A 27,958-nucleotide genomic window follows, 5' to 3' on the forward strand; every position below is an offset into this window, starting at 1 on the left:
GGCTTTTTTCCTGTATAAACTCTATACGTCAATAAAAACATTTCACAAGAAAAGAAGTACACGTCGATCACGTCACTGCCCGCTGCCCACAGGCGGGGCCGGGGCCTCCCTCGAAGTCCTCTCCCGCCTCAGGCCTCCCCTTTCCTCCCACCCCTCTGCTGGGGACACTTCTGCATCCTCCGCCCCCCCACCCACCCACCCCCCGCTTCCGGCTGCGCTTGTCCTTACAGGGACCTACCTGAGGTCGGACCCCACGTGGCGGGCGGGCCAGTGCCAGAACTGAGACACTCGGCCGGGGCGCTGCCTGCCCTCCCTGTGGCCCCTACAGGCCCTGCCCGCCCCCACTCAGCCTAAAGGCAGGCGCCCAAGAGTTGTGACCGGGAGCCTCTCGGCCTGTGCCCCCCACCCCCGCACGCCCCGCCCTCCCCCAAGGCCCACTGCTCCCCGCCCTCCCCCAAGGCCCACTGCTCCGGAGGTCCTCTCCCCATCCCCCAGGCCTGCTGACTCTCTCCCCCCAGGGCCCCTCCCCCAGAAGCCCCACCCCCTGGAAGGCCCCCGCCCCCGCCACCAGCCCAGGGGTCCAGGTGTGGGCCTGGCCCGAGGGCCCTCAACGCCCTAACCCCGCTCTGACCTTTGCGCAGGCAGACATCGCAGTACACGTGGCCGCAGTTAGTCAGGCTGAAACACGTCGCCCCCTGGGGTGGCTGGAAACAGCGATTACAGAACACCCAGCAAGCCATGCTCCACAGCGATTTCCGCTGCCGCCGCCGCCACCACCACCGCGAGGCCCAGGCCCAACCGAAGCCGTCCTAAGACCCACGCGAGACCTGGACGCGGGATCTGGGCGTGGCCCGAGGGCTGCGACTCCACGCCTGCGCACCAGAGTGCGGCGCTGATCCCGCCAAAACTCAAGTGTTGGAAGGTACCAACCCGGAAAGAGAGGGAGGTTAGAATTAGACTTTCCCCTCTGCGGGTTGTTTTGGCTGGACGTCGGGGAGGAGGAACATACAGGCGAGGGCCTGGCCTTGCTCCTTCCAACGCTGCAATCTCCAGCGATTCTCCTGAGGGCAGCGTGTTGTAGTCCAGGACCTACGTGGGCCCCCGGGCGGCGCCGAGGTGTGTGCGCCGGGACGCCGGCGCCGGCGCAGAGCGGTGGGAGGCCGCTGCACCTCCCGAACCGACAGCGGCCCGAGAAGGCCAGGTGAGGCCGCTCCTGAGGGCTGGGTGGAAGTAATCGCATGGAGGCGGGATGTGCATCGACCTTGAGACACGGTGCGCTGAGCGGACCGGCTAGGTGGACCAGGTGGCCCCTCGTGCCCTCCATTATGCGGCGGGGGGGGGGGAGGTCAGGGGGAGGGGCCCTCAGTGCTCGCCATACTGGAAGTGGGAGGCATAGGGTCCTTGGGGCCCCGGAGGATGAGGGCCGGGAGACAGGAGGGACCAGAGGAACAGCAAGGGGGTCTGGGCAGTCGGAGGTAGGGGATGGGAAGCTCTGGAGCCGGGGCATTAGGAGACCTGGTAGCCCAGGACGGAGGTCAGGATCAGGATGGGGTGTGAGTGGGGCCCAGGGCCCACTGGCTGGACCCCATGGTCGAGGTGGGCCGGGTCGGGCCAGGCGCCGTTGCTTGCCTCTAACACGCACATGTGAAAAGGCTTGACCTGGGGGAGGTTATTTCGCTTTTAAAAACGGTGGATTGGGGAGCTGGTGGAAGGGACTCTCTGTACTGTTTTTTGCAACTTCTAGTGAGCTTATGCTTATTTTAAAATTTAGAGGAAATAAATGGAAGTTGCTTTTCATAGAATTACGCTCCTCGCGGGATGCCCCATCCTCTCCAAAGAGCAGTTTCCATCCGCCTGTGGAGGTGGATCAGAGTGCGTCCCACTGAGAAAACTTGGTTCAGAGAAAGTCTCTGGGCCATTCACTTGTGTGGAGAAAAGTGGCCATCTTTCAGGGAAATAGAGAAATGCAGAGATTCAGGACCACTCTAAGTGGAACGCCGTGGGGAAACGAGGTACTCCCTCTGTCCCGTGCTGTAGGCATGAACCTCGTGTGGCCATTGGCGTTTGAAATGTGACTGGTCCAAATTGAGATGTGCTTTGATTGCAAAATACACCTGGGTTTCTAAGACTTCCTATCAAGAAAGGAATGTAAACTACCTCATTAATAATTATGTATTGATCACATGTTAATATGGTAATATATTTGATCTATTGGGTTAAATATAGGTCACTAGGGTTAATTTTACTCTTAAAAAATCTTTTTTAATGTGGCAACCAGAAAACTTAAAATTTACATATATAGCTCACATTTTATTTCCGTTGGACAGTGCTGACCTATACCAAGTTTAAAATAAGAACTGGATCATGTATTTATTTTATCAAACTCAGAAGCCACATTGTTAAAGTGACATTTTATCAGTGTTACAATGATATAACATCAATTCCAACCTCTGATGTCTTTGAATCAGAAAAGTTATGCACACTTATGAATATATTTTGATATTAACTCAAACATGCAAGGTAGAAGGTAGTTATTTGCCTTTATTAATATTTTTAAACAAGTTTCTTAGCTATGAAGAAGTCTTTAAGGTACTTTATTTGGAAAATTCCAACTGAGATAAAGATTAGTGTTTGTGCAAAGGCCCACCATAAAACGTTGCTGTTTGTGTCTTCACTGGTCATTCGAAATTCTTCTTCACGGTCCTACACAGAAGAGAAATAGTCAGGTTAAGTTTCTTAAGGTACTTCATGCATGAATTTGAGGGGAAGGTGCTGTATGCATTCAAGGTACTTAATGTCACCCAGGTAATCTCTTATGCCAAAGTGCAGTATCATTTTCTAAGCCAAGGGGTGTTGTTAGTCAAAGACAAGGAAGAAGAGTCAACCTTATAAAACACACTTTTGTGTTTTGGTGTAAAATATCAGGTATTTGATCTATTACTTTATATGTTTTGTTACCATCAAACAAAGTGAACATTACCTAATTGACAGATGTTCATCATTCAGGTTCTTACTTTACTTTAATCTGGGCACTGTGCTCATTTTATTTTCCAGATAAAGAAACAGAAGTTTAGAGACGACAGAAGGTTAGTGAGTGGGGGGGGGGGCAGATTTGAGCCCACGTCTGACCAGGGTCCAGTGAGCACAGTGACCCAGGAAACACATAATGTCACAAGAACAAAATAGTGATTTAGAAAGTGGGCACACTGAGGCTCTGCGGCTATGTGGGGTGTGTTTGGAAATGCTTATTTATTCTTTCTGTAAGCTCACACCCCAGAGGCAAGTGAGCCACAGTCCCCTTCCTAGAGGAGCTCACGGTCCAGTGAACAGTGAAAGAGCACTGTCCCCCCATCCCCTGCATGTCCACGCAGTCCTAGCTCAGAAAGCCCGGGGAACAGGCAGTTTACTCTTCCCTTGGTTTGGGGGCTTTGTGGAGAATTACGTACTGGGCAGGAAGAGGGAGCATAAGCTGAACAGGCAAACTGACCCTTTGATAGTTTTGTTCTTTGACTATTTGCTCCATTTGCTCAATTAGATGTTCAAGCTTGAAGCTAACTTTATTAACTTTGTCCTTTGCTTGAGCAATGGCTGCATCAAGGTCATGTTCTCCAACTCGAATATCTAAGTGGATCCGCTGTGCAAACAGTAAAAAGGAAGAAACATGTTTTTAACATGGCTCACTCTTTTTCTTTGCTTTTTCCCTCCTTGTGTCCTCCCATTCCTTCCTTTTTCTCCACTCTCCCTTTTTGAGAGCAAACACTACTTCGTTCTCGAGCTCTCTATTTTTCTTCACCACCACTCTATTCCCTGTTATACCCAGTAGTCTTTCTTTGTAATAATAATGCACTAAATAGTACCTGCTGACCTGAAAGAGTACTTATATTAACTATAGACTGTTAGTCAAGAGCCTTTGGTCCTGAGAGAATTTGATTACTCTCAGGAGAATGTTCTTTACATATAACTAAATTTCTGATGCTGAAGTACAAATTCCCTTCATCTGTTCTCAGCACATTTAGAAAATAGCCAATCACCATCTACCATGTAAGAGTTTTATTTATTGGAATTCCATTATTAATTCACCCTTCAGCCTTCAATTGTTTTCAAGCCTGAATAATCACAGTTCTCTTAAGCTTCCCTCCCAGTTCTCATTTTTCAAGCCCTTTAATCAACTCCGTGGCTCTCCTTTGAACCCCTTCCAAGCTCTCCAGCTCCCTCTTTGGTTGCTGTGCTGAGATCTGGGTATAATGGTTCTGCATATCACTGTCACGCCTGAATAGTGCTGACGCTGCTCATCAACAAGTACACGGAGGCACATACTTACCAGCTTACTCCCTCCAAATGACACAAGCCTTGTAGAATTAGATTCTAAGCAAATGATGTGTTCGCCAGGTGAATGTGAAGTGAAATAGAATGTTCCTTGTGGGCCATATAACTTTGACAGTAATACCTAGGATTGAGGATTTCCATAGTTTAAGTTTATTATTCTCTACTTTCCATTAAAAAAATCAGCCCCATGTAATCTAGTGAAAATTGTGCAATTCTTAAAGAAGAAATAGAATGGCCAATAACATGAAAAATATTCAGTCTTGCTGGTAATCAAAAAAATACAAACCACAGTAAGATATTCCTTGTTGGTTTTCAGATTGGCAAAGACTTAAAAGTACCTGGGGTGGGGATAGTATGGAGAAATACTATCTCTAAACACTGGGGAATGTAAATTGAACACCCGTTTCAGAGAGTGCTTTGGCCAAGTGTATAAAACCATTCACCCAGTAGTGCTGCATATAGAAATTTATCCTATGGGAATGCCCAAATGGACAGTTATATGTAAAAGGATATTCAGTGTGATGTTACTTATTTAAAAATTTGTGTTTTGAAATAACTAATACCTTTTAGTGTGGATTGATTAAATTTAGGCAAAGGCAAATGAAGAAATGCTAGGTAGCAGTAAAAGAGACTATTACACCCATATCTATACTAAAGGTGTCAACAGTATTCAGGGATAGTCTGTATAGAATCCTATTTTTGTAAGAAAGTATCATTTGTAAAACTACACGTGCTTAGAAGAAGATTCTAAAGAATATATACTAAGTTATTAGGCAGTTATATTTGTTGAGGAACTTTGACTTTTCTTTTTTTTTTTTTTTTTTTGCGGTACGCGGGCCTCTCACTGTTGTGGCCTGTCCCGTTGCGGAGCACAGGCTCCGGAACAGGCTCCGGACGCGCAGGCTCAGCGGCCATGGCTCACGGGCCCAGCCGCTCCGCGGCATGTGGGATCTTCCCGGACCGGGCACGAACCCGCGTCTCCTGCATCGGCAGGCGGACTCTCAACCACTGCGCCACCAGGGAAGCCCTTGACTTTTCTGCTTAGTACATTTCTATATTGTTTGGCATTTTAAAAACAGGTATAGGCCTTCAAGTCTGGCATATAAGGAGCTTGGAAGTTGTCCCTTTGTCTTAACAAGTAGAAAGCTGCATAGAAAGAAAATCAGTGCTTAGATCTGTCAGAGAATTGAGGTCACAGGGTAAACTGCTGCCACCAAAATTGGAGAGGCAAGCAAATACAAAGAGTCACAACTTACCTGAGCAGAAACCTCTGTGGGAACCAGTATGGGTTCCTTTTACCCAGCACATCACGTCCAACTTTCAACAACAACAGAAAAATAATAAGACATACTCAAAGGCAAAAAAACGCAGTTTGAAGAGACAAAACAACCCTCAAAACCAGATTCATTTATGGCAGGGATATTGGAATGATCATATAAGGAATTTAGAAAACCTATGATTAATAGTCTGTGGTCTCTAATGGAAAAAGTAGACAACATGCAAGAACAAATGGGTAGTGTGAGTAGAAAGATCAAAATTCTGTGAACGAATAAAAAGAAATGCCAGAGATCAAAAACACTGTAGCAGAAATAAAGAGTGCCTTTGATAGGCTCATTAGTAGACTGGACAGGACTGATGAAAGACTCTCTGAGCTTGAGGATATGTCAACAGAAACTTTCAAAACTACAAAGCAAAAAAAGACTGGGGAAAAAAAGGAACAATAGCCAAGGACTACAGGACAACCATTAAAGGTGTAACATACACATAATGAGAATACCAGAAGGAGAAGAAAGAGAAAGTAACAGAAGAAATATTTAAATAAAGACCGAGAATTTCAGATTAGTGTCAGACACCAAGCCACAGAGCTGGGAAGCCCAGAGAACACCAAGCAGGATAAATGCCAATAAAACTACACCTAGGCATATCATATTAAAACTGCAAATATCAAAGATAAAGAGGAAATCTAGAAAGAAGCCTTATTTATAGAGGAGCAAAGATAAGAATTACACCCGACTTCTCCTCAGAAACCGCGCAAGCAAGGAGAGAGTAAACATTTAATGTGTTGAGAGAAAAAAACTCACCAACCTAGAATTCTGTATCCTGCAGAATTCTCCTTCAAAAGTAAAAGAGAAAGATTTTCTCAAACAAAAGTTGAGGGAATTTGTCCCTGATAGACCTGTCTTACAGGGAATGTTAAAAGTTATTCAGAGAGAAGGATAATGATATTGATCAGAAACTTGGATCTACGTGAAGATTAGAAAGCATTAGAGAAGGAATAAGTGAAGGTAAAATTAAAACTTTTATTTTTCTTATTAACTGAGTTAATAGATACATCTTTCAAAATAATAGCAGCAATGTATTTGATGATTATAGTTTATATATAAATGAAATTAGCAACAGCAAAGATGCAAGGGATGGGAGATAAGAATTAGGATTACTTTGTTATTATAAGGTACTTGTACTACCTGTGAAGTGATATGGTGATATTCAAAAGTGGACTTGGAGTAGTTGTAAATGTATATTGCAAACACTAGGGCAACCACCAACAAAAAGTTAAAAGAAGTATAATTGATAACTATGGAAGGAGATAAAATGGAATCGTAAAATAATTAAAACCACAAGAGACAGAAAAAGTGGAAAACAAAAATAGGAACAAATAACAAGGATGATAACTAGAAAACTAATAAATATGATGAATATTAACTCAGCTATATCAACACTTTGAATGTCAGTGGTCTGAATGCACCAATTAAAACAGATTGTCAGAGTGGATCCAGAAAAAAAAAAAAAACCCCGACTATGTATTGTCTACAAGAACCCCTCTTTACATATAAAGATACATATATATTAAAAGTTAAGGGATGGAGGGACTTCCCTTGTGGCCCGGTGGTTAAGACTTTGCCTTCCAATGCAGGAGGTGTGGGTTGGATCCCTTGGTTGGGGAACTAAGATCCCACATCATGGCCAAAAATCCAAAACATAAGCAATATTGTAACAGGTTTAATAAAGACTTTAAAAATGGTCTGCATCAAAAAAATCTTTAATTAAAAAAAAAGGGATGGAGAAAGATGTATATGTCAACTTTCAGCTAACCATAATCAAAAGAAAGCTGGAATAGTTATATTAACTTCAGACAGAGTAGACTTCAAAACAAGGAAAATTATCAGGGATAATTACATAATGGACCATTACATAGTAATAAGGAGGTCATTTCTCCAAGAAGACAAACCTTAATGTGTGTGCATCTAATAACAGAGTGTCAGAATACATGAAGCAAAAACTGATAGAACTGCAAGGATAAATAGAATTTAGTATTATAGTTGGAGACTTGGATACTCCTCTATCAGAAGTGGGCAGATCCAGCAGCAGATCAGTAAGGACACGGTTGAACTCAATGGCACCATCAACCAACTGGATATGATCAATATCTGTAGACTCCTTCATCCAACAAAGCAGAATACACATTCTTTTCAAGCTCACATGGAACACTCACCAAGATAGACCACATTCTGGGCCATAAAACACACCTTAGCACATTTAAAATAATAGAAACCATACAATGTATGCTCTTAGACCATAATGGAATTAAAGTAGAAATCAATAACAAAAAGCTGGAAAGTCCCCAAATATTTAGAGATTAAACAGCATACCTCTAAATAACACATGAGTCCAGGAAGAAATCTCAAGAGAAACTAACAGTATTTTGAATTGGATGAGAATTCTGGGAAGATAGTGGAATAGGAAGCACCAGGAATCTGTCTCTAGGCAACAATTACACTGGAAGAATCTGTCTGATGGAACTGTTTTGGAACTCTGGAGTCTATTGAAGGCTTGCAACTTCCAGGGGAAGACTTGGATGGTAAATTGTGGTTAATTTTGGTCAATATCAGCTCTTAGAACAGTAGCAGCTACCTACCTCCCACCCCTCCACCCCCCTGCCAGCCACATGGCAGGCAGCTGCACAGGTGTTCCTGGAGCAGCTTGCATGCATCTTTTAGAAGCCAGGGTAGGCAAAAAGACCTTGTCCTCCAAATGTCAGGGATTTTTGATGTCATCATATGGAAGGGATTCTCAATAAGATTAACAGCAGATTTCTCATCAGAAACTTTGGAGACCAGAGGCAGTGGGCGGGTACATTCAAAGTGCTTAAAAAAACCCAAACAACCAGAAAAAGCCAACAAGCACATGAAAAGATGCTCAACTTCACTGATCATTAGGGAAATGCAAATCAAAGCTACAGTGAGGCACTACCTCACACACATTAGAATGGCTGTTATACAACAAACAAAAAACATACTGGCAAGTATGTGGAAAAATTTCAACCCTTGTGCATTGTTGGTGGGAATGTAAAATGGTGCAGCTGCTGTGGAAAACATTATGGTGGCTCTTCAAAAATATGAAAGTAGAATTATCATATGATCCAGTAATTCTACTTCTGGATACATACCCAAAAGAATTCAAAGCAGGGTATCAGGATATTTGTACACCCATGTTCATGGCAGCATTATTCACAAAAGCTAAAATGTGGAAGCAACACAAGTGTCCATTGACGAATGAATAAGCAAAATGTGGTATATACATACAGTGGAATATTATTCAGCCTTAAAAAGGAAGCAAATTCTGACAAATGCTACAACATGGATGAACGTTGTGGAAATTATGCTTAGTGAAGTAAACCAATCACAGAAAGACAAACACTGTATGATTCAACTTATATGAGGTATTTAGAGTAGTTAGTCATAGGGGAGTTATTGTTTAACGAGTATAGAGTTTCAGTTTTACAAGATTTAAAGAGTTATGAGGATGATGATTATACAACATTATGAATATATTTAATACCACTGAATTGTGCACTTAGTAATGGTTAAGATGATGAATTTCATGTGTATTTTATCACAATTAAAAAATCTCAAAAAATATTTTGAACTGAATTAAAATACAACTTAATCAAAACTTGGGGGATACAGTGAGATAAGTATTTACAGGGAAATTTATAACATTGAATGCATATATTAAAAAGAAAGATCTGAAATTAATCATCTAAGCCTAGGAAACTAGAAAAAGAAGAGCAACTAAATCCAAAATAAGCATAAGAAAAGAAATAAGATCCATCCTAATAAAAGGCAATGCAGAAATCAATGAAAACAGGAAATATGTAGAGAAAACCAATAAAACAAAAAGCTGGTTCTTTGAAAAAATCAATAAAATCAATAAACCTCTAGGTAGGCTAACTAAGAAAAAAAGAAGACCCAAGTTAATAATATCAGGAATGAAAGAGGAGTCTTACTACAGGTCTCATGGACATCAATAGGGTAGTAGAGGAATACAGTGAACAACTCTGTGCTCACAAACTTGGTAACCTGGATGAAATAGACCAATTCCTTGAAACACACAATTTGTGAAAACTCACACAAAAATAAATAGACAATCTGGATAGGCTGATATCTAGTAAAGCAATTGAATTGATAATAACTTTCCGAGCAGAAAGCACCAGGCCAAGATGGGTTCACTGGTGAATTCTACCAAAGATTTAAGTAGGAAATCAGGCCAGTTCTCTACAATCTCTTCCAGAAGTAGAGCGAATGCTTTCTAAATCATTTCTGAGGCCAACATTAGCCTAATACCAAAACCAGAGAAAGACACAAGAAAACTATGGACCATTATCTCTCATGGACATAGATACAAATATCCTCAACAAAATATTAGCAAATGGAATCCAACAATGTATAAAAAGAATTATGCACCATGACCAAGTCAGATTTATTCCAGATATGCAAGGCTAGTTCAACATTTTAAAATCAATGTAATTCATCACATCAACAGGTTAAAGAAGATCACTTGATCGTAACAATAGACGTAGAAAGGGCATTTGACAAAATCCACCATCCATTCATGGCAAAAACTCTCAGCAAACTGAGAATAGGGGAACTTTGTCGATTTGATTTAAAAAATCTATAAAAACCTTACAGCTAACATACTTCATAGTGAAAAACTAGAGGCTTTCCCACTAAGATCAGAAACAAGGCTAGGATTTCCTCTCTCACTATTCCTTTTCTTTTTTATTATGTATTTATTTTATTTTTGGCTGTTTTGGGGTCTTAGTTGTGGCACGTGGGATCTTCATTGCGGCATGTGGCCTTCTGTCTAGTTGTGGCATGCGAGCTTCAGAGTGTGTGGGCTCAGTAGTTGTGGCACTCGGGCTCCAGGGTGCCTGGGCTCTAGTTGTGGCATGCGGGCTCACTAGTTGTGGCACACGGACTTAGTTGCCCCACAGCATGTGGGATCTTAGTTCCCCAACCGAACCCACGTCCCCTGCATTGGAAGGTGGATTCTTAACCACTGGACCACCAGGGAAGTCCCTCACTATTCCATTTCAACATCATACTTCAATTCCTAGCTAATGCAGTAAGAGAAGAAAAGAAAACAAATGGTATACAGGTTGGGAAGGAAGAAATAAAGCTGTGTTTGTTCACAGATAACAGGATTGTCTATGTAGAAAATTCAAAATAATAAACAGAAAACTTACTGGAACTAATAAGTGATTATAGCAGGGTTGCAGGATACAAGGTTAATATGTTAATCAATTTCTCTGTATCAGCAGTGAACAAGTGGAATGTGAAATCAAAAACAATACCATTTACATTAGCATCTCCCCCAAATGAAATACTTAGGTATAAATAAAACAAAATATGTTTAAGAGATATATGAGAAAACTAAAAAACTGTAATGAAAGAAATCAAAGAAAAAATACACAGAGAGATATTCTGTGTTCATGCCAGGAAGACTCGATATTGTGAAAAAGTCAGTTCCTCCCAACTTAATCTATAGATTTGACACAATCCCAGTGAGAGTGTCAGCAGGTTATTTTGTGAATATCTTCAGGCTGGTTCTAAAGTTTCTATGGAGAGGCAAAAGATACAAAATAGCCAATACAATATTGAAAGATAAGAATAAAGTCAGGGGACTGACATTCCTGATTTCAAGACTTACTATAACTGTATAGCAGAGGGAACTCTACTTAATGCACTGTGGTGACCTAAATGGGGAGGAAATCCAAAAAAGAGGAGCTATATGTGTATGTATATCCGATCCATTTTGCTGTATATTAGAAACTAACACAACATTGTAAAGCAACTATACTCCAATAAAAATTAATTTAAAAGAAGACTTACTATAATGCTACAGTAACCAAGATAGTGTGGTATTGGTGAAAGAACAGACAAAGAGATCAATGAATCAGAGAGTCCAGAAACAGACCCATGCAAATATAGACCCACTGATCTTTGACAAAGGAGCAAAGGCAATACCATGGAAAAAGGTCGTTTTTCCAACAAATAGTGCTGGAACAACTGGACATCCATATGCAAAGAAATGAATGTAGACACAGACCTTACACCTTTTACAAAAATTAACTTAAAATGGAGCATAGGCCTAAATGTAAAATGCAAAACTATAAAACTATTAGAAGGTAACATAGAAAGTCTAGAAGACCATGGATTTAGTTATGACTTTTTAGGTACAACACCAAGAGCACGATCCATGAAAGAAAGAATTGAGAAGCTGGACTTCATTAAAATTAAACTTCATTAAACATTTAACATTAATGTTTAACATTAATGTTTAACATTAAACGTTGAATTTCATTAAAATTAAAAACTGCTCTGCAGAAGAGAGAGCTGTCTGTCTCTCTGTCAAGAGAATGAAAAGACAAGCCACAGACTGGGAGAAACTATTTGTAAAAGACATATCTGATAAAGTACTGTTATCCAAAATATACAAAGAATTCTGAAAACAACAAGAAAATGAACAAATTAATTGAAAAATGGGCAAAAGATCTGAACAGACAACTCACCAAAGAAGACATATAGATGGCAGATAAGCACATGAAAAGGTGCTCCCCATCGTATGTCATTAGGGAATTGCAGATTAAAAACAACAATGAGATACTTCACACCTATGGGAATGGCAAAAATCCAAAACACTGACAACACTAAATGCTGACGAGGATGTGGAGCAACAGGAACTCTTGTCACTGCTGGTGGGAATGCAGAATGGTGCAGCCACTTTGGGAGACAGTTTGGTGGTTTCTTACAAAACTAAACATACTTTTACGTACAGTTCTGCAGTCGTACTATTTATTTACCCAAATAAGATGGAAACTTATGTCCACGTGAAAACCTGCACACAAATGTTTACAGCAGCTTTATTTATAATAGCCAAAATTTGGAAGCTACTAAGATGTCCCACTGCATGTGAATGGATCAGTAAACCATGGTATACATCCTGACAATGGAATATTGTTCAGTGCTAAAAAGAAATGAGTTATCAAGCCATGAAAAGACACGGAGGAAACTTAAGTGCATATTCCTAAGTGAAAGAGGCCACTCTGAAAAGGCTGCCTGCTGTACGACTCCAGCTGTATGCCATTTTGGATAAGTCAAAACTGTGGAGACAGTAAAAGGATCAGTGGTTGACAAAGGTTAGGGAACGGGGAGGGATGAATAGACGGGTTCCAGAAGATTTTTATGGGAGTGAAACTACTCTGTGTTGATACTGTGATGATGGATACATGTCATTACACATTTGTCAAATCCATAGAATGTACAACGCCAAGAAGGAATCCTAATGTGAACCATGGGCTTTGAATGACTATGATGTGTCAGTGCAGGTCATCAGTTGTAACAGCTGTGCCATTCCAGTTCTGCTAGTGGAAGAGGCTCTGTTCACGTGGGGGCAGAGGACATAAGAGGACTCTGTACTTTATGCAGAATTTTGCTGTGAACTTAAAACTGCTCAAAAAGATAGTCTATTAAATCACTTTAAAAACAGGTATGTATTACACATAGAAAAATGCAACCAAGATTCTTTTTTTAAATCTTGCAATTTTGATTTGGAGAAAATTAAAGGATCTTGCCATGTACTTAATTTCACTTAACAGAGTGTTGATAGGGAAACTTTGTTAAATAAAACTGCATTCAAGAATCAGATTTTGCAATTGATTTCTAATTTTTTATGAATAACAGAGTACTCTTCCCTGGAAAAATATCCGGTGATGACTCATCACCTGTTAAATTCAATTTCTGAGCCTTAATGTTGTGTCCGGGTTCTAGATAGTCTACTTCCAGTGAATATTCAAGTCAGCAAACATGTTAGTCGGCAATGCCTGTTAGTTTGGTGTGTTGGAAAAAGACATGCTTGAATTTAGACCTCAGTGTTTCCACTTGCTGATGATGTGATCTTGTATAAGTCATTTTACCTCTCAGGACCACAGCTTTCTCTTCTACAAAATGGAATAGGAATATTGGACACGGAATAATAGACAATGGAATACAAAATGCATAGTTTGAATGGTGCATGTATATTGTCATTGTCTGCCCTGCCTACCCTACCAGCCATGTTACCCCTTGGCCTGCCAGTCACCTGCCGTAGGAAGGGACATGTGTCCAGGTTAGCATCCGAGAGTACCCTGCATCCAGGCACATCGACCCGGGTAGGAGCAGTCCGAGTCCTTGGCGGGGTGCTGTTCAGGATCTTCAAAGAGGATCTTAGCTTGTTAGGAATGTTAAACCAGAGCTGTGTCTGGTCCTGTTACTTCCAAAGGGAGAGAGCCTTCCTGAAAATCAGGCCTTTGGGGTGAGAATTTTCTCTCTCTCCTAGGCCTGTGGCAAATATTTGTTGGATGTTTGCAGAATGAAAACACTTCTCCTCCCATCTAGAAGGGGGTATTATTTCAAGTAAATGTGTTTTTTGGAGAATGAAACAGCTCTGTCTTAAAAACAGTGAACAGGTTTTTCTGTGAAGGTGTTTTGTCCAACTAAAATTTGGGTTCTGGGTTTAACAAGCTATGGAGACATTTCCAGATCAGTCATGAAAGGTTACAGGGAAGGACAGCAGAGAATTCTGTATTGGTTTAACTAGGCAGGAAGTGAAGGAGGCGGGGGTGTCAGGAGGAGAGTGTAGCTGTACGAGAATTAGGAAAATGGCCCCAGTGGAACTGCTGTCACGGAGGTGCCTGGTGTACCAGGAGAAGGCTGCTACAGTGGGCAGGAATCAGGTGTCCAGTGGTCCAGTTGGAATGGAGTCTCCTGGTCTCCATGTGAGTGGGGGCGTCACAGTGTCTGGCTTGAGCGCAGCCCTCATGAGGACAGGAAATTGGGCCCGTCTACATCAAGTACCCTCCCCTTGCCAGCTGGAGAGATGCCTGTCTTTTCTGTGAGGCTCTGCTCCACCACCATCCTGCTGCGTCATGAGCGCATCCCCAGGACAGCAAGTCCAAAGGGAAGTAGTTCCTGCAGTCACGTTTGAATTATTGGACGGAGCAGGTCACAGTACCTTGAGCTGGCACGGTGGGGAACAACATCTGCTGCGACCGTTGGACAGAGGAGAAAATGGGTTAAAGCAGTCAGGTAACCACTCAAGGTTCAGCTTGTAGATGACCACCTACACTTACACCTGGCTCTGACTCCAAGATCCACATTTTTTCCCTTTGACCGTGGTGCCTTTTCTACTCTGCAGCTCCCAGTGAGGAGGTGCCCTGTGAGGCCAGACAGACCCAGAGGCAGCATTCCTACAGAAACCCCACCAGACAGGAGGAGGGAGAGGCGGCCTATTCGACCCTCATGTCTGGGTGAGGCTGCGGCACCTGCAGAGCAGGTGAAGCCTGGCCCTGCACGACCAGAGGGATGCATTGGCCCTGTGGGTTCCCTCTGCCCAGCAAGACCAACAAAACCTGAGGTTGATGAGTGTGAGGCCTGCCCTTTGTATTGTTTCTACCTTGTGTGTTAAGGAGTCTCTGTTCCTCAGCTAGACTGTAGGCTCATTGAAGGCAGGCACTTTTTTTTTTTGCGATACGCAAGGCTCTCACTGCTGTGGCCTCTCCCATTGCAGAGCACAGGCTCCGGCCGCGCAGGCTCAGCAGCCTCAGCAGCCATGGCTCACGGGCCCAGCCACTCCGTGGCATGTGGGATCTTCCCAGACCGGGGCACGAACCCGTGTCCCCTGCATCGGCAGCGGACTCTCAACCACTGCACCACCAGGGAAGCCCCAGGCACTTTCTGTGTCTTGGTGCAGTGCCTCTGTCAGGGCTACACATGTTAAAAATGAAATGCTGGATAGTGAGCGCTGTGGAGATTTAAAGTTTATGGGTGTACATGACACATGACTTTTTAGAAAATAAAAAATTTCAGTAGCAAGACAAAAAGTGTGTTTTACCTCATCATTGTAAGTTGTAACAGTCACAAACATTCCCAAACCAGGAGCAGATTCAAGGAAATCGTGTCTGCCCAAGTCCCACTGTTGTATCTTGAAAGTCCCTGTTTCAAAAATATAAGACATTTATTTTAATTTATTTTTTAAAAGTCTTTATTAAATTTGTTACAATATTGCTTCTGTCTTATGTTTTGGTTTTTTGGCCATGAGGCATATGGGAATCTTAGCTCCCTGACCAGGGATCGAACCCACACCCCCTGCATTGGAAGGCAAAGTCTTAACCACGGGACCGCCGGCGAAGTCCCTAAGACATTTATTATAAAATAAGTTAAGAAATAGTTATATATGATTACTGATAAATGAATTTTTCAAATTACCCAAATCACAAAATACTGTTATTTTGAACAGCTTATATTTTGATGATTAGCTTATGTAGCAGAGAAGGAAGATTCTGCAATATAGAGTTCTTGGTTCTGTTCTCACTCTTGTTTATAAGTCGCTTCACCACTCCAAGCCTCAGCATTCTATTCAGAAAAATGGCCATAATACACATCGCTCCTAAGCCTCAGAGTTGTGAGGACTGTTGAAAATAATAAAAAGTAGCCTATGAAAGCTTTGCACCTGGAATGTAAAATTCCTCTGGGTCGGGCCTGAGAGGCCTTCCCAGTGTCTCCCCCACAGATCTCCTGCCTTCCACTTCTTCCTCCTGTGGCTTAACCTACTTGCTTCTAGCACAGTTCCTTCCTAAAGAACAGGTGTATTCATATTGCATCCTTCCTTTTGCTGCATCCAGATGTTCCTGCTAAAGTTCGCATCACTGGGAGAGTCTCCCACTTGATCCCTTTAGGATGGGATAAGTGTCACGTGGCTTAACTTCCCCCTTGTGCCCTTGAAAGTTAAGTGGGGAATGAAAAAAGGGCTAACATTTATTGAAAGTAGCTAACAGTACCTGATGTGCCAGGTACTGTCCTAAGCACTTAGTGTGCATCAGCTTATTTAATGTGCTCTGAGGATAGCAGCGTGGACTCTTGAAAAATGCAGGGGATGGGGCACCAACCTTCCAAGCAGTTGGAAATCCACGTATAACTTATAGGTGGCCCACCGTATCTGTGGTTCCATATCCCCCGATTCAAGCAGCCGTGAATCACGTAGTAGTGTAGTATTTACTATTGAAAAAATCCCACGTGTAAGTGGACCTGTGCAGTTCAAACCTGTTTTGTTCAAGGGTCAACTGTATTTTTACAGTTGACAGGTCATTTGACAGGTGTATAACAAACACCTCCCAAGGGGATAGCACTGTTTTAGGAGCTGAGGACACAGTGAACAAAATAGACAATGTCTTCGTTCCCATGGAGAAACATACAACTAGTAAATATATAATGTTGAAGATGTTAAATATGCTACAAGAAGAAGCAACAGACAGGGTGGGAGTAGTAGGGGACTTGGAAGCATTATGTGGGGAAGTCAGGGAAGGCTTCTCTGACATTTGAGCAAAGACCTGAAAGGATAGGGGAGTAAAAATATATCCGCTTTTATAATATTTGTTTATCACATATATGCAGATTACATCCATATCTATCTATACATCACATTCAGTGCTAATTGTGTGCCAAGCACCGTTCTAAGAAATTTACACATGTAATCTGAATTTTCATGACAACAGCGCCATGTAGGTAGATAACATTTTATGACGATTTTACATGTGATGACACCGAAGCATAAAGTAATTTGCCCAAGGTCACGTACCTAGCAAGTAGCAGAGTCAAGATTCAATCTAGGCAGTGTAGTGCCTTTTTCCTTACTACCTCTTGATGCTCCCTCCACTGGTGAAGGATCGTTCCATGCAGGAGGACATGCAAAGGTCCTGGGGCAGGAGAATGCTTGGAGTGTTCAAGGAACAGCAGAGTGCTGGAGTGAGGTTAACAGGAAGAAAATCACAGGAGATGAGGCTGAAGGGGTAACAGGGGCCAGATCGTGGATGGTCTACAAACCTTTTTTAAAATTTTGGGGAAAGGCTTCCTTGGTGGTACAGTGGTTAAGAATCTGCCTGCAAATGCAGGGGACATGGGTTTGAGCCCTGGTCCGGGAAGATCCCACATGCTGTGGAGCAACTAAGCCCATGCACCACAACTACTGAGCCTCTGCTCTAGAGCCTGTGAGCCACTACTGCTGAGCCCGCGTGCTACAACTACGGAAGCTCGTGTGCCTAGAGCCCGTGCTCTGCAACAAAAGAAGCCACCGCAATGAGAAGCCCGCGCTCTGCAACAAAGAGTAGCCCCCGCTCACCGCAACTAGAGAAAGCCCGTGCGCAGCAACGAGGACCCAACACAGACAAAAATAAATAAATTCAAAACAAAAAAGACCCTATTCCCCCCCCCCAAAAAAAAATTGGAGGGAAGCAATTGGGCGGGTGAGTGAAATGATGTGGCTTTCATTTAAACATTTTTTTCGCATGGAGTAAGGAATGAAGGATCAGGAGTGGAAGAAGGGAGGCTGTTGTCGTAGTCTAGGTGGCTTGGACCAGGTGCTAGTGGCAGAGGTTGTAAAAAGTATTGGATTCTGTATTGTCCCTATTTTACAAGGCGGAAACTGAGTGTCAGAGTCACAGCCCAAGGTCACACAGTGAATAAGCTGTAGGGGCAGAATTAGATCTGAGGTGGTTTGATCCCGAAGCTCAGAACCACACTGACTCCCCAGGAGGCAGAGGGAGACACATCCCTGACGGGAACCTCACCCTGGACACGACCGCATGGGCAGCCCTGGGGAGAGAACGGGTTTCCTGGGGCGGTGGGGCAGCAACGCCCCTGAGCCCTGCCTACACTTTGGAGTGACTTCAGTTTAGGCGTCACTGAGCAGTCCTGGTTGTCTTGTCTCCACAAGTTTGTTAACTCTGTATAGTGTACATTATAGACTGTTTAGAATGTTCCAGCTGAAGAGGATCTTTAAAAAAGGTTTCATTGGTGATACCAGAAAAGATGGAGTAAGCCCATTCCACCCTATTTCTCCCGCTAATTACAACTAAAAACCCTGGGCTTTTTGTCTAAAGCAACTATCAGAAGACTCTGAAAGGTGGAGAAAAGAAGGTGACTGCCAAGGACTCAAAGTGTGACTCAGCTGTGAGTTCCCTGTTTGTCCCCCACCCCCATATCCTGGCCTGGGTGCTGGAGCAAACAGCAGTCCCCACCAAACTGAAAGAGAGGCAGGGAGGAGGAAAGAAAACCCGCTCAGGAGAAGTCTGCTCTCTCGTGCAAAAGGATCTGGAATAGGGTGACCCAACAGGATGGAACCCCTATGACTACACCCGCCCTACTCCAGACGAACCCTGTGAAAGAAACGGCACCCTCTCCACGGGCTGCTTCACGTGGAGATTGGGGTGAAGACCTGTGGAGATGCCTGACCTGCACTTAGTGAAGGACAATAAAGAGGCAGAGATGGGGAGGATGACAGGCGGGAGCTGGAGAAGGTGATCTTTGAATCTGTGTATGGGGTGTCCTGGGCACACCCCTAAGCAGCCTATACATGAGACCAACCAGAATAAGTACAGCAAAAGCTCTGAGAATCCAGCCATGGTGTGGAAATCACCCAGGTTTCAGATTGGCCTCTGGGTAGTACGCAAGCAGGGTAGGCCAGAATAGTAGTGCAGAGTCTCAGAAAAATAAGGTTAGGAAGTGTGATCTGAAACTAAATGGGTTGACTACTTGTTAAAATAGAATATTTAAATAGGAACCAGAGTTATAATACTCAAAATGTCCAGGATACGTTACAAAATTACGTACCATGTCAAGAACCAAGAAAGCCTCAACTTGAATGAGAAAAGACAGCTAGTAGACACACCAAAATGACATAGACATTGAAATTATCTGACAAGAATTTTAAAGTCATCATAAAAATGCATCAACAAGGAGTTTGAACACCCTTAAATGGAAAAGTAGAAAGTCTCAGAAAAAGAATAGAGATATAAAAAGAAAGAAATGGACACATTAGAACAGGAAAAATATAATACTTGAAATTGAAAAATAACCAAATGGACTCAATAAAAGAATAGAGATGACAGAGGAAAGAGTCAGTGAACTTGAAACTAGATCAATGGAGACTTCCCTGGTGGTCCAGTGATTAAGACTCCGTGCTGCCACTGCAGGGGGAGTGGTTTCCATTCCTGGTTGGGGAACTAAGATCCCACATGCCGCATGGCATGGCCAAAAAAACAACAACAACAAAGAAAACCACAAACAAAAAACTATAGATAATAGAAGTAATCAAATCTGGTCAATGGAGAGAAAATAGATTGAAAAAAAAAAAACCTCAAACAGTCTTACGAACCTGTGGGACAATAATCAAAGGTCTATAATTTGCGAGCACCAGAAGGAAGGAGAAAGAGTGTAAGGCTGAGTAAACACTGGAAGAAATGATAGCTAAAGACTTTCCAAACTGGGTGAAAGAGATAAGCCTGCATACTCAAGAAGCTAAGTGAACCCTACAAGGCCAGACTCCCCCAAATCTACCACCAGATACATCATGATTAAATTTCTCAAAACCAAAGGGGGGGAAAAACCTATGAAAAATAGCCAGAGAGAAACACTGCATTACTGATGGGGAAAAACAATTTGAGTAACAGCAGACTTCTCATCAGATACATGGAGGCCAGAAGGAAGGGGCACGTTTCCAAGTGTTGAAAGAAAAAGAATTGTCAAATCTATATCCACCAAAAATACCCTTCAGAGTGAAGGCAAAATATTCTTAAGGTCAAGGAAAACTAAGGATTTTTTCACTAGAACACCTACTGTAAAACAACTGCTAAAGGAACTTCTTCAGACAGAAAGAAAACGGTAAGATGGAAACTTGGAATAGCAGGAATGAAGGGAGAACAATGGGGAAGTCAACACCGGGGAAACCACAATAGAGTATTCTCTTCCCCTTTAAAAAAAAGTTATTTGACAGTTGAAGGTAAAAAAAAATTCAACATTGCCTGGTGGTGTTCTCAAAGTATGTAGACATAATATTTACAACAACTATACTACAGAGTGGGGGGCAGAGGGATTTACATGGTCATAAGGTTTCTATATTCCTCTCGATATGGTAAAATATTGATCTTTGTAGACTGTGGTAAGTATGTGTATTGTAATCCCTAGAGCAACCACTAATAAAAACTATACAAAGAGATACAGTGAAAAATACTATAGATAACACAAAATGGATTACAAAACATTCAAGTGACCCACAGGAAGGTACAAAATAGAAAATGGGAACAAAACCCAAAGGGAGCAAAAAGAAAACAAATAATAAAACAGCAGACCTAAATCCTGATGTATCAATAATTACATTACAAGCAAATGGTATAAACGGAGATAAGACAAAGATTGTCAGAATGGATTTTTTAAAAAATGAACCAACTATTCAGTCTTTGAGAAAATCACTTTGGACATAATGCTATATGTAAGTTAAAAGGATAGAAAAGACATATCATTATGACAGTCAAAAGAAAGCTCACGTGGCTCTATAAATACCAGATAAAGTAGACTCCACAGCAAAGGAAATTACCAAGGACAGAGAGGGGCCTTAACGTAATGATAAAGGGGTCAATTCAATATGAAGACGTAACCATCCTAAATGCATCAACAGTTTCAAAACACATGAAGTAAAACTGCTGAAAGGAGACGTGGACGAGTCCACCCCATGGGTCGTCAGCGCTCCTCGGCCATGGACACGGCTAGTGGACGTGGGAGAGCTGACTCGCACCATCCACCAGCAGGGCCTGCTTGGCATTTTTGGGATGGCCCCCAAACAACAGGGTACACATTTCTTTTCAAGTGCACGTGGAACTTTCACCAAGTTAGGCCACAAAGTCCTAAACCTGATGTGGCACCTTTGCTGAAGCGCCGAACGTTCCTGGAGAAAAGCACACAGCCAGGCAGGCGGACAGCCGCCTGGAAATGCCCGCGTGGGTTCCCGTCCTCCGAGACGACGGGTCTCCTCGGGAGCCTCTTCCAGCCCCTCGCCCGTCCGGGGCTTGCCTTGCCCACGTGGACGCACTCAGCATCTCCGTCTTTCACCACGAGCACCCTCACTCCGGCAGCTCACCGCCCTCTGCCTCCCCCTCCCTGTCCTCTAGGGCTCTGCTCTTGTCACTCTCCCCACACTCACCATCCGCCCTCTTCTTGTCCGCGTGCCAACTGTCCCAGTGCCGCCCCCGCCCCCCCGCATTCTGGGAGGGGCTGGAGGCTGGGGACGTGCGGCGTCTTCCTCTGTGGGCCTCCTGGGCCCGGACTCAGCGAGGGCAGAGCTCGCTGAGGATTTGTACGTGTTCGATAAAGGATTTTGAACGGATGCGCACCCGTGGCCCCTGGTTACAGCGCCGGTTTCCTGGCCCAGAGGGAGGTGTTATGCCCGATGGCTACCACCAGGTGGCAGAAGAGTAGCACTGCTCGCGGTTGAATGGGCCTGGCGGTCCTCCCAGCGTGGACAGGACAGTCCATGTGACGGGCACCCAGAGCGGGCCAGGCTGCCTGACGTGTTTCTCATCAGGGTAACAACGGTGTATACCACTTGGGGTGTGAAGACCCAGTTAGTATTTGTAAACGGCTTAATGCAGCACTTAGCACATTGTAAGCACTATGCAAGAACTTGATGAATGATTCCTTACGTTATTATTGGGCTTTTGATGTCAACACCCATTACGGCCTACAACCCTGGAAAGTCGGTATAATAATACCCACCTTTACAGACGAGGCTACGGGACTTGTCTAACACCACCCAGAAAATAAAAGGCTGAGCCCGGATGAAAACTCCGCAGTCTCGGTTCCCAACTCAGCGCTCGGCCCCGCATCACAAACTCCACCCCTGCTCTGCACGCAGCCCCGGGCTGTGTGGCGCACGTGTTAAACCCAGGTGTAGTTCTGGCAGAACTTCTGCGCTGACCTAGCTCTCCAGGGACCCGTCCTCCTGGGGGCTCCACTCAGTGACCCTGCGTGGGAGCTGTTGGGTGCCAGGCGTGAGCCGCGTGCCACAGGAGGCCACCTGCCTCCCTGGGACCCTGTGTGCACCCCGTTCAGGCACTCAGCTCGTCCTGCAACCCCTGAGGTGGCTGTGTCTTCTGCTTCAGCCTGTGAGTCCTTGAGCCTGGAACTGAGGGCCATCTGAGTTGATACTAGAAAAGTAAAATGCATCTCTTGTAGGAATTTTAGAAAGTAAAAATCCCCTCCAGAAGTCTTTGGTATTCAGTATTATCCTTCTAACCTTTTCCCTGTAAGTACACATCGTATATTTTATTTAAAAAATGAAATCATACTGTACATCTCTGATTTGATTTTTCCACCCAATTTTTTTGTGACCATGTTTCTATGTCCTTAAATGTTCTTCTGTAACCTAATTGAAGTCTATTCAGAGAGCTGAAGAAAGATCCAGTGTCGTTTGTCCAGTGCTGAGCACAGAGCTCTACAGACAAACTGACCATGCAGTGTCTGAGGAACGAGAGAAGGAACTGGGATCGGCCGCCTGGCAGGAGGGGATTCAAAGCCAGCTCGTCCTGTTGACCCGGGTGCAACGTGGGCATAGAAAGCAGTTGCTTCCAAGAGTCGCTGTGAATACAGAGTGGCCTCTTCCAGATGCTCCGGGCTTCCCGAGCACCTTGGTTTCCCTCTGACCTGTGAGCCTTTCTGAGATTCTTCCTGGGTGGAGGGAGCGCAGGAGGTGACATGTCACTGACCAGACGTGAGCACACACTGCCTACGCCACACACGCCATCAGGGTACAGCCAATGAGTAATTGCCACCAACTCACCAGCCAAAACATTGCTGACATCCCAAGCACCCCCGTGCCCCTCACCATCCATCCCCGGAGGCCACCAGCCCTCTGGCTTGTGAAGACACAGCATTTTTGTGTCTTTGTACTTTATATGGTGCATGTCCTCTTGTGAACACCGTCAGCGTGTGTTGGGGATCTGTCCGTGTCACATGCAGGTGGAGACCGTCCCTTGTTGCTGCTGCTGAGTGCCTCGTTATGTGAACGGTTGACTTTATTTTCCATCTGTCTGTGGATGGGCACTGGACAGGCCTGGTTTGGGCCATTTTGGGTTGTGCCTCTCTGAAGATTCTTGTGCAGCTGAGCACGTGTGTGCATTTCTGTTGGGCATGTCCTGCATTTACCCAGCCTGTGGACTGGGCCTGTGTTCATCTTCGGGGGGGCACCATTTTGGGGGTGAAGTCTGCAGCCTGGAGCGGGGGTGGTGGTGCACACCTACCAGCACACTCGGTTTTCTCATGCGTGGCAGCATCTCATGGGCTTTGTGTTGCCTGGTGGACACAGAGTCAAGCGCCTTTCCACCCGCTCCTGGCTGTTTGGGTTCCCCCTCCTGTGAAGTGTCTGCTGCTCTTCAGCTCGTGCCTCCCTCCCATGGATGGTCCTCCACGGTGGTCCCTTCCGTGCAGAGGTGTGCATCTTAGTTGCACACTCGTTCTGGGTGTCAAAGTTGTGTCACCAAGGAGAGGCCGGACACGCAGACACATCTCCCGAACCCGTGTCCGTAGAATCCGGGGTGTCTGCAGAGGGAGGGCCTGGGGCAGGCGGGGCACCCAGAGACGTTGGTGCCTCTGAGGCGGCAGAAAGAGCGGCTGTGACTCTCGTGGCTTGTGCGCCCCGAGGCTGGAGCAGGGCCTGGGAGGGGTCCAGAGCGTCAGAGCCAGCGTGTGGGGTGGAGCCCAGCCGCCAGCTCCTTTGCTGGGAGGTGGGAAAACTCTGGGGGGCTTCTTAGCCAACTAATTTTTAATTTTTTAAAATTGTAGTAAAACATATATAACAAAATTTAACACTGTAAGCATTTTAAAGTGTGCAAATCGATGGCATTAAGGATGTTCACGTTGCTGTGCAGCCATCACCATCCGTTTCCAGAACTTCTCCACCAAACAGAAACTCTGTACCTGTTTAAGCAATAGCTGCCTTTCCCCTCCCTCTCTAGCTCCTGGTCACATCAGTCCTACTTTTTGATTTTTGAATCTGACTCCTCTAGGGACCTCATACAAGTGGAACCACACAGCATCTGTCCTGTTGCATGCTACAGTGGGTTCCGAATTTCATTTTTATTCATTTCACTCCTTTTCACGACTGAATAATATTCCACTGTGCCATGCACCACATTTTGTTCATGCATCCGTTTGTTGACGGACACGGGTTGCTGCCTCCTTTGGCTGTCGTGAATGATGCTGCCTGAACGAGGGGTCTGAGGGTCTGTCTGTGTCCCCAGCCTCACTCCCAGGTGTCCTCTCGGTGGTGGGGGCACTGGGTGGGCATCTGCAGTGCTGGCTCACGTTCCCGAGCTCCCTGGGCTCAGTCTGAGCCTAGCCTCACCCAGAGGCTCCCCTCGCCTGGCCTCTCTGCCTCCTTCTCCTGGGGGATGCCGCCTTAATGAATCACTTGCGCTTGACTCCTTGGCTCGGGGGGCACCCAGCCCTTGACGCCCTGAGGTGCGGTGATGAGCGATGATCCTCGTTCAGCTTTGCTTCTTCCTCCTCCATCTCCTGGTCTTGCTGAAGGTTTGCACTCTGAAGAAAAGGAACTACAGAACCCTGGAGACTTCGGCTGAGTGCAAGGGTCATATCCAAGGACCCTTTGAAAGGGAGCGAGCAGGAGCGAGACTTCATTGCTTCTGAATTCTAATTCTTTTCCTTTTAATGAACCGCCTCCCACACGTGATCACTGTGCTCCACGGCACTTCTCGCCTTCGCTCAGCGCCTGCTTTCTATAAGAACTGACAGCCTTGTTTAAAAAGTGTCTCCGCACTTCCCTGGTGCTGCAGTGGTTAAGAATCCGCCTGCCAACGTAGGGGACACAGGTCGAGCCCTGGTTTGGGAAGATCCCACATGCCGTGGAGCAACTAAGCCCGTGTGCCGCAACTACTGAGCCTGCACTCTAGAGCCCGCGAGCCACAACTACTGAGCCCGTGCACCACAACTACTGAGCTTGTGCTCTAGGGCCCGCGAGCCACAACTACTGAGCCCGCGTGCTGCATCTACTGAAGCCCATGTGCCTAGAGCCAGTGTTCTGCAACAAGAGAAGCCACCGTAATGAGAAGCCTGCACACTGCAACGAAGAGTAGCCCCCGCTCGCCACAACTAGAGAAAGCCTGTGCACAGCAATGAAGACCCAACGCAGCAAAAAATAAATAAATTTATTTTTTAAAAAAGTGTTTCCAAGGATCAGCAAGTAGGTGGTTGTAAAGCTCGTTGGGCTGGCGGCGGTCACTTACCCCACAGCCCCACAGAGCTCCCTCGTCCCTCTCGTCCCTCTCCTCCTAAAAACCTTGCCCCCTGTGTTCATTCAAAACAACCTGGAATTTATCATTAAAGAGCATTACTAAGAGAAGCTAAGATAAACAGTATAAAAGTACACAATATATTTGACTTTGAAGTTTCCAAGCAAATTTACAGAGCAAGGATTTCTAGTCCTGCGCTTGGCTGCAGTGCCCTGCACTGGCACGGTTCACAGGTGCACAGGTGGGTTTGTCTCCCTTTCAGCCTCCAGCAGAGGGATTCCAGGCTCTCCTCTGCTTCTCAGGAATTTCCTTCCTTTCAGGGAGGGGTTGGAGCCAGAATCAGGGCCACACCTGCTTCTCTGGTACCTTCGGACAGACCCTGGGAGGCCGAGTTGACAGGTTGGAAACAGAGTCCAAGAGGCTGGGAGAAAGTAGGACGCACACCTGCAGCTGGTCGGGGCTGCCAGGTGCTCCAGGCAGGTGCTGCCTCCAGCTCATGGATAGGGGACGAAGCTCAAAGTCACCAAGCTGCTGGCGATGACGGCAATGGCCAGCACACCTCTGTCCTCCTGCGGTGCCCTGCGTGGCCTCCGCCTGGGGAAGGCAGCAGCCTACTTTTAGTCCAGAGGAGCAAAAACACGCTTTTAGGTAGATTTGACTAAATGACTGGCTCTGAGGTCATCTCTCTTGGACGTTCGAGATGGTGTGTTTCATTGGACTTCGTAGGAACTCAGAGATGTGAAGAGAAAAGGCATAGCTGCCGTGTACTCTTCCTGGACTTGGGCCACCAGGCATGGTCTCAGGTCCCCACAGATCCACAGAAATTTTAACATTTGTTTTTCCATTTTAATGGTGATCTAAACATTAAATATAGCATATTCTGGATTGACACTTCTTAACCAGGCAGGGTTTGACACATGCATTTATGATCAAGTATCACTAAGTTAAAGTCAGGGATTTGACAGGCAGCGAAGGTTTAGTGATAGTTCAGTGAGACAGGAGTGGAAACAGAGTTATTTGGGGTGCAGGCAGCCTAAGCATGCAGAGCCCACAGCGGTCGGGAATGTATTCACGCTCAGAGCAGATGGGCTGAGCTAAGGTCCTGGCTGTAGACTTAGGGGCTTGCAACACACAGTGAACAAAAAGCAGAGAGTAAATGTGCAATGACATTTTTTATAAAAAGGACTTTTTTTTTTTGCGGTATGCGAGCCTCTCACTGTCGCGGCCTCTCCTGCCGCGGAGCACAGGCTCCAGACGCACAGGCTCAGCAGCCATGGCTCACGGGCCCAGCTGCTCCATGGCATGTGGGATCTTCCCGGACCGGGGCACGAACCCGCGTCCCCTGCATCGGCAGGCGGACCCTCAACCACTGCGCCACCAGGGAAGCCCCTATAAAAAGGACTTTTAAAGGAAATGTTTAAGAATTGTATCGAGGGTATGCTATTATAGTATTTGGCACATGTAAGTAGCAGGCTGATGATTAAATCAGCCTCTGGAAGCTGAAGTTCAGAAGACACACTGACTTCTGCTGTTTTGTTTTGTGTTACTGGACCAGAGTCTAGAGACCTCGCTTGTCTTTTGAGAATTCAACCACAATTAGCATGATTAACGGCATCAGAGATTGTTTTACTTAAGGTAACCTGACAACTGGAAAAACAAATCAAGCTTGGATCCTGTGGTCTTGTGTTTGGGTTTCCTGTTTTATGAATTATGCAATTCCCTCTTTAGGCTGTTTTCAAGCCAGTTCTGCATAATTTGCTAACGTGTCTCAAGAGAAGAGCGCACAGCGTGAAGCTCTCTGCCAAAGAGCATGCACGTCAAGAGGTTAGCACGTCCAATAAAGATGTTAGAAACAAAAGAGCTTAGCACGACACCACCGTAAGATGACATCTTGAGTTCAACATTCAACAGAGTTCATCTAACCCACCTGTTATCAAGGTGTCACTTGGAATGTCTTCTATTATGCATTTCTCCTCTCTTTCCCCCACGTGGAAATAAAAAGCAGCTGAAAGTGAAAAACAAAAACTCAAAAGAAATGTTAACATTTGCATTTCTGTTGGTTTTGCCACTTCTGGTTCTACTTCTTTTGAAATGGATCAGTTGCAGGTGATACTGCTTACTTACTGAGTGCTTACATTTCATTGGATAGCTTTGTAAATTGATTTTTGTGAGAAGTGACAT

The 27,958-nt window shown here is 44.8% G+C and overlaps 1 protein-coding gene across 1 annotated transcript; it reads right to left on the minus strand.

Annotated features, from left to right (window-relative positions):
- Nucleotides 1-2,553: 2,553 nt before the first annotated feature.
- Nucleotides 2,554-27,958, minus strand: LOC307059608 (transmembrane emp24 domain-containing protein 11; the record flags this gene model as incomplete). The annotated part of the gene is made up of 5 exons (XM_079713686.1): nucleotides 27,705-27,958; nucleotides 15,538-15,638; nucleotides 4,322-4,447; nucleotides 3,488-3,634; nucleotides 2,554-2,703 (listed from the first exon to the last, which is right to left on the minus strand). The coding sequence occupies exons 1-5, from the start codon at nucleotides 27,826-27,828 to the stop codon at nucleotides 2,554-2,556; spliced, it is 648 nt and encodes a 215-aa protein (XP_079569812.1). The 5' UTR covers nucleotides 27,829-27,958.

Source organism: Hyperoodon ampullatus (genome assembly GCF_949752795.1).
Source record: "Hyperoodon ampullatus genome assembly, chromosome: 1".
NCBI classification, from domain to species: Eukaryota; Metazoa; Chordata; class Mammalia; order Artiodactyla; family Ziphiidae; genus Hyperoodon; species Hyperoodon ampullatus.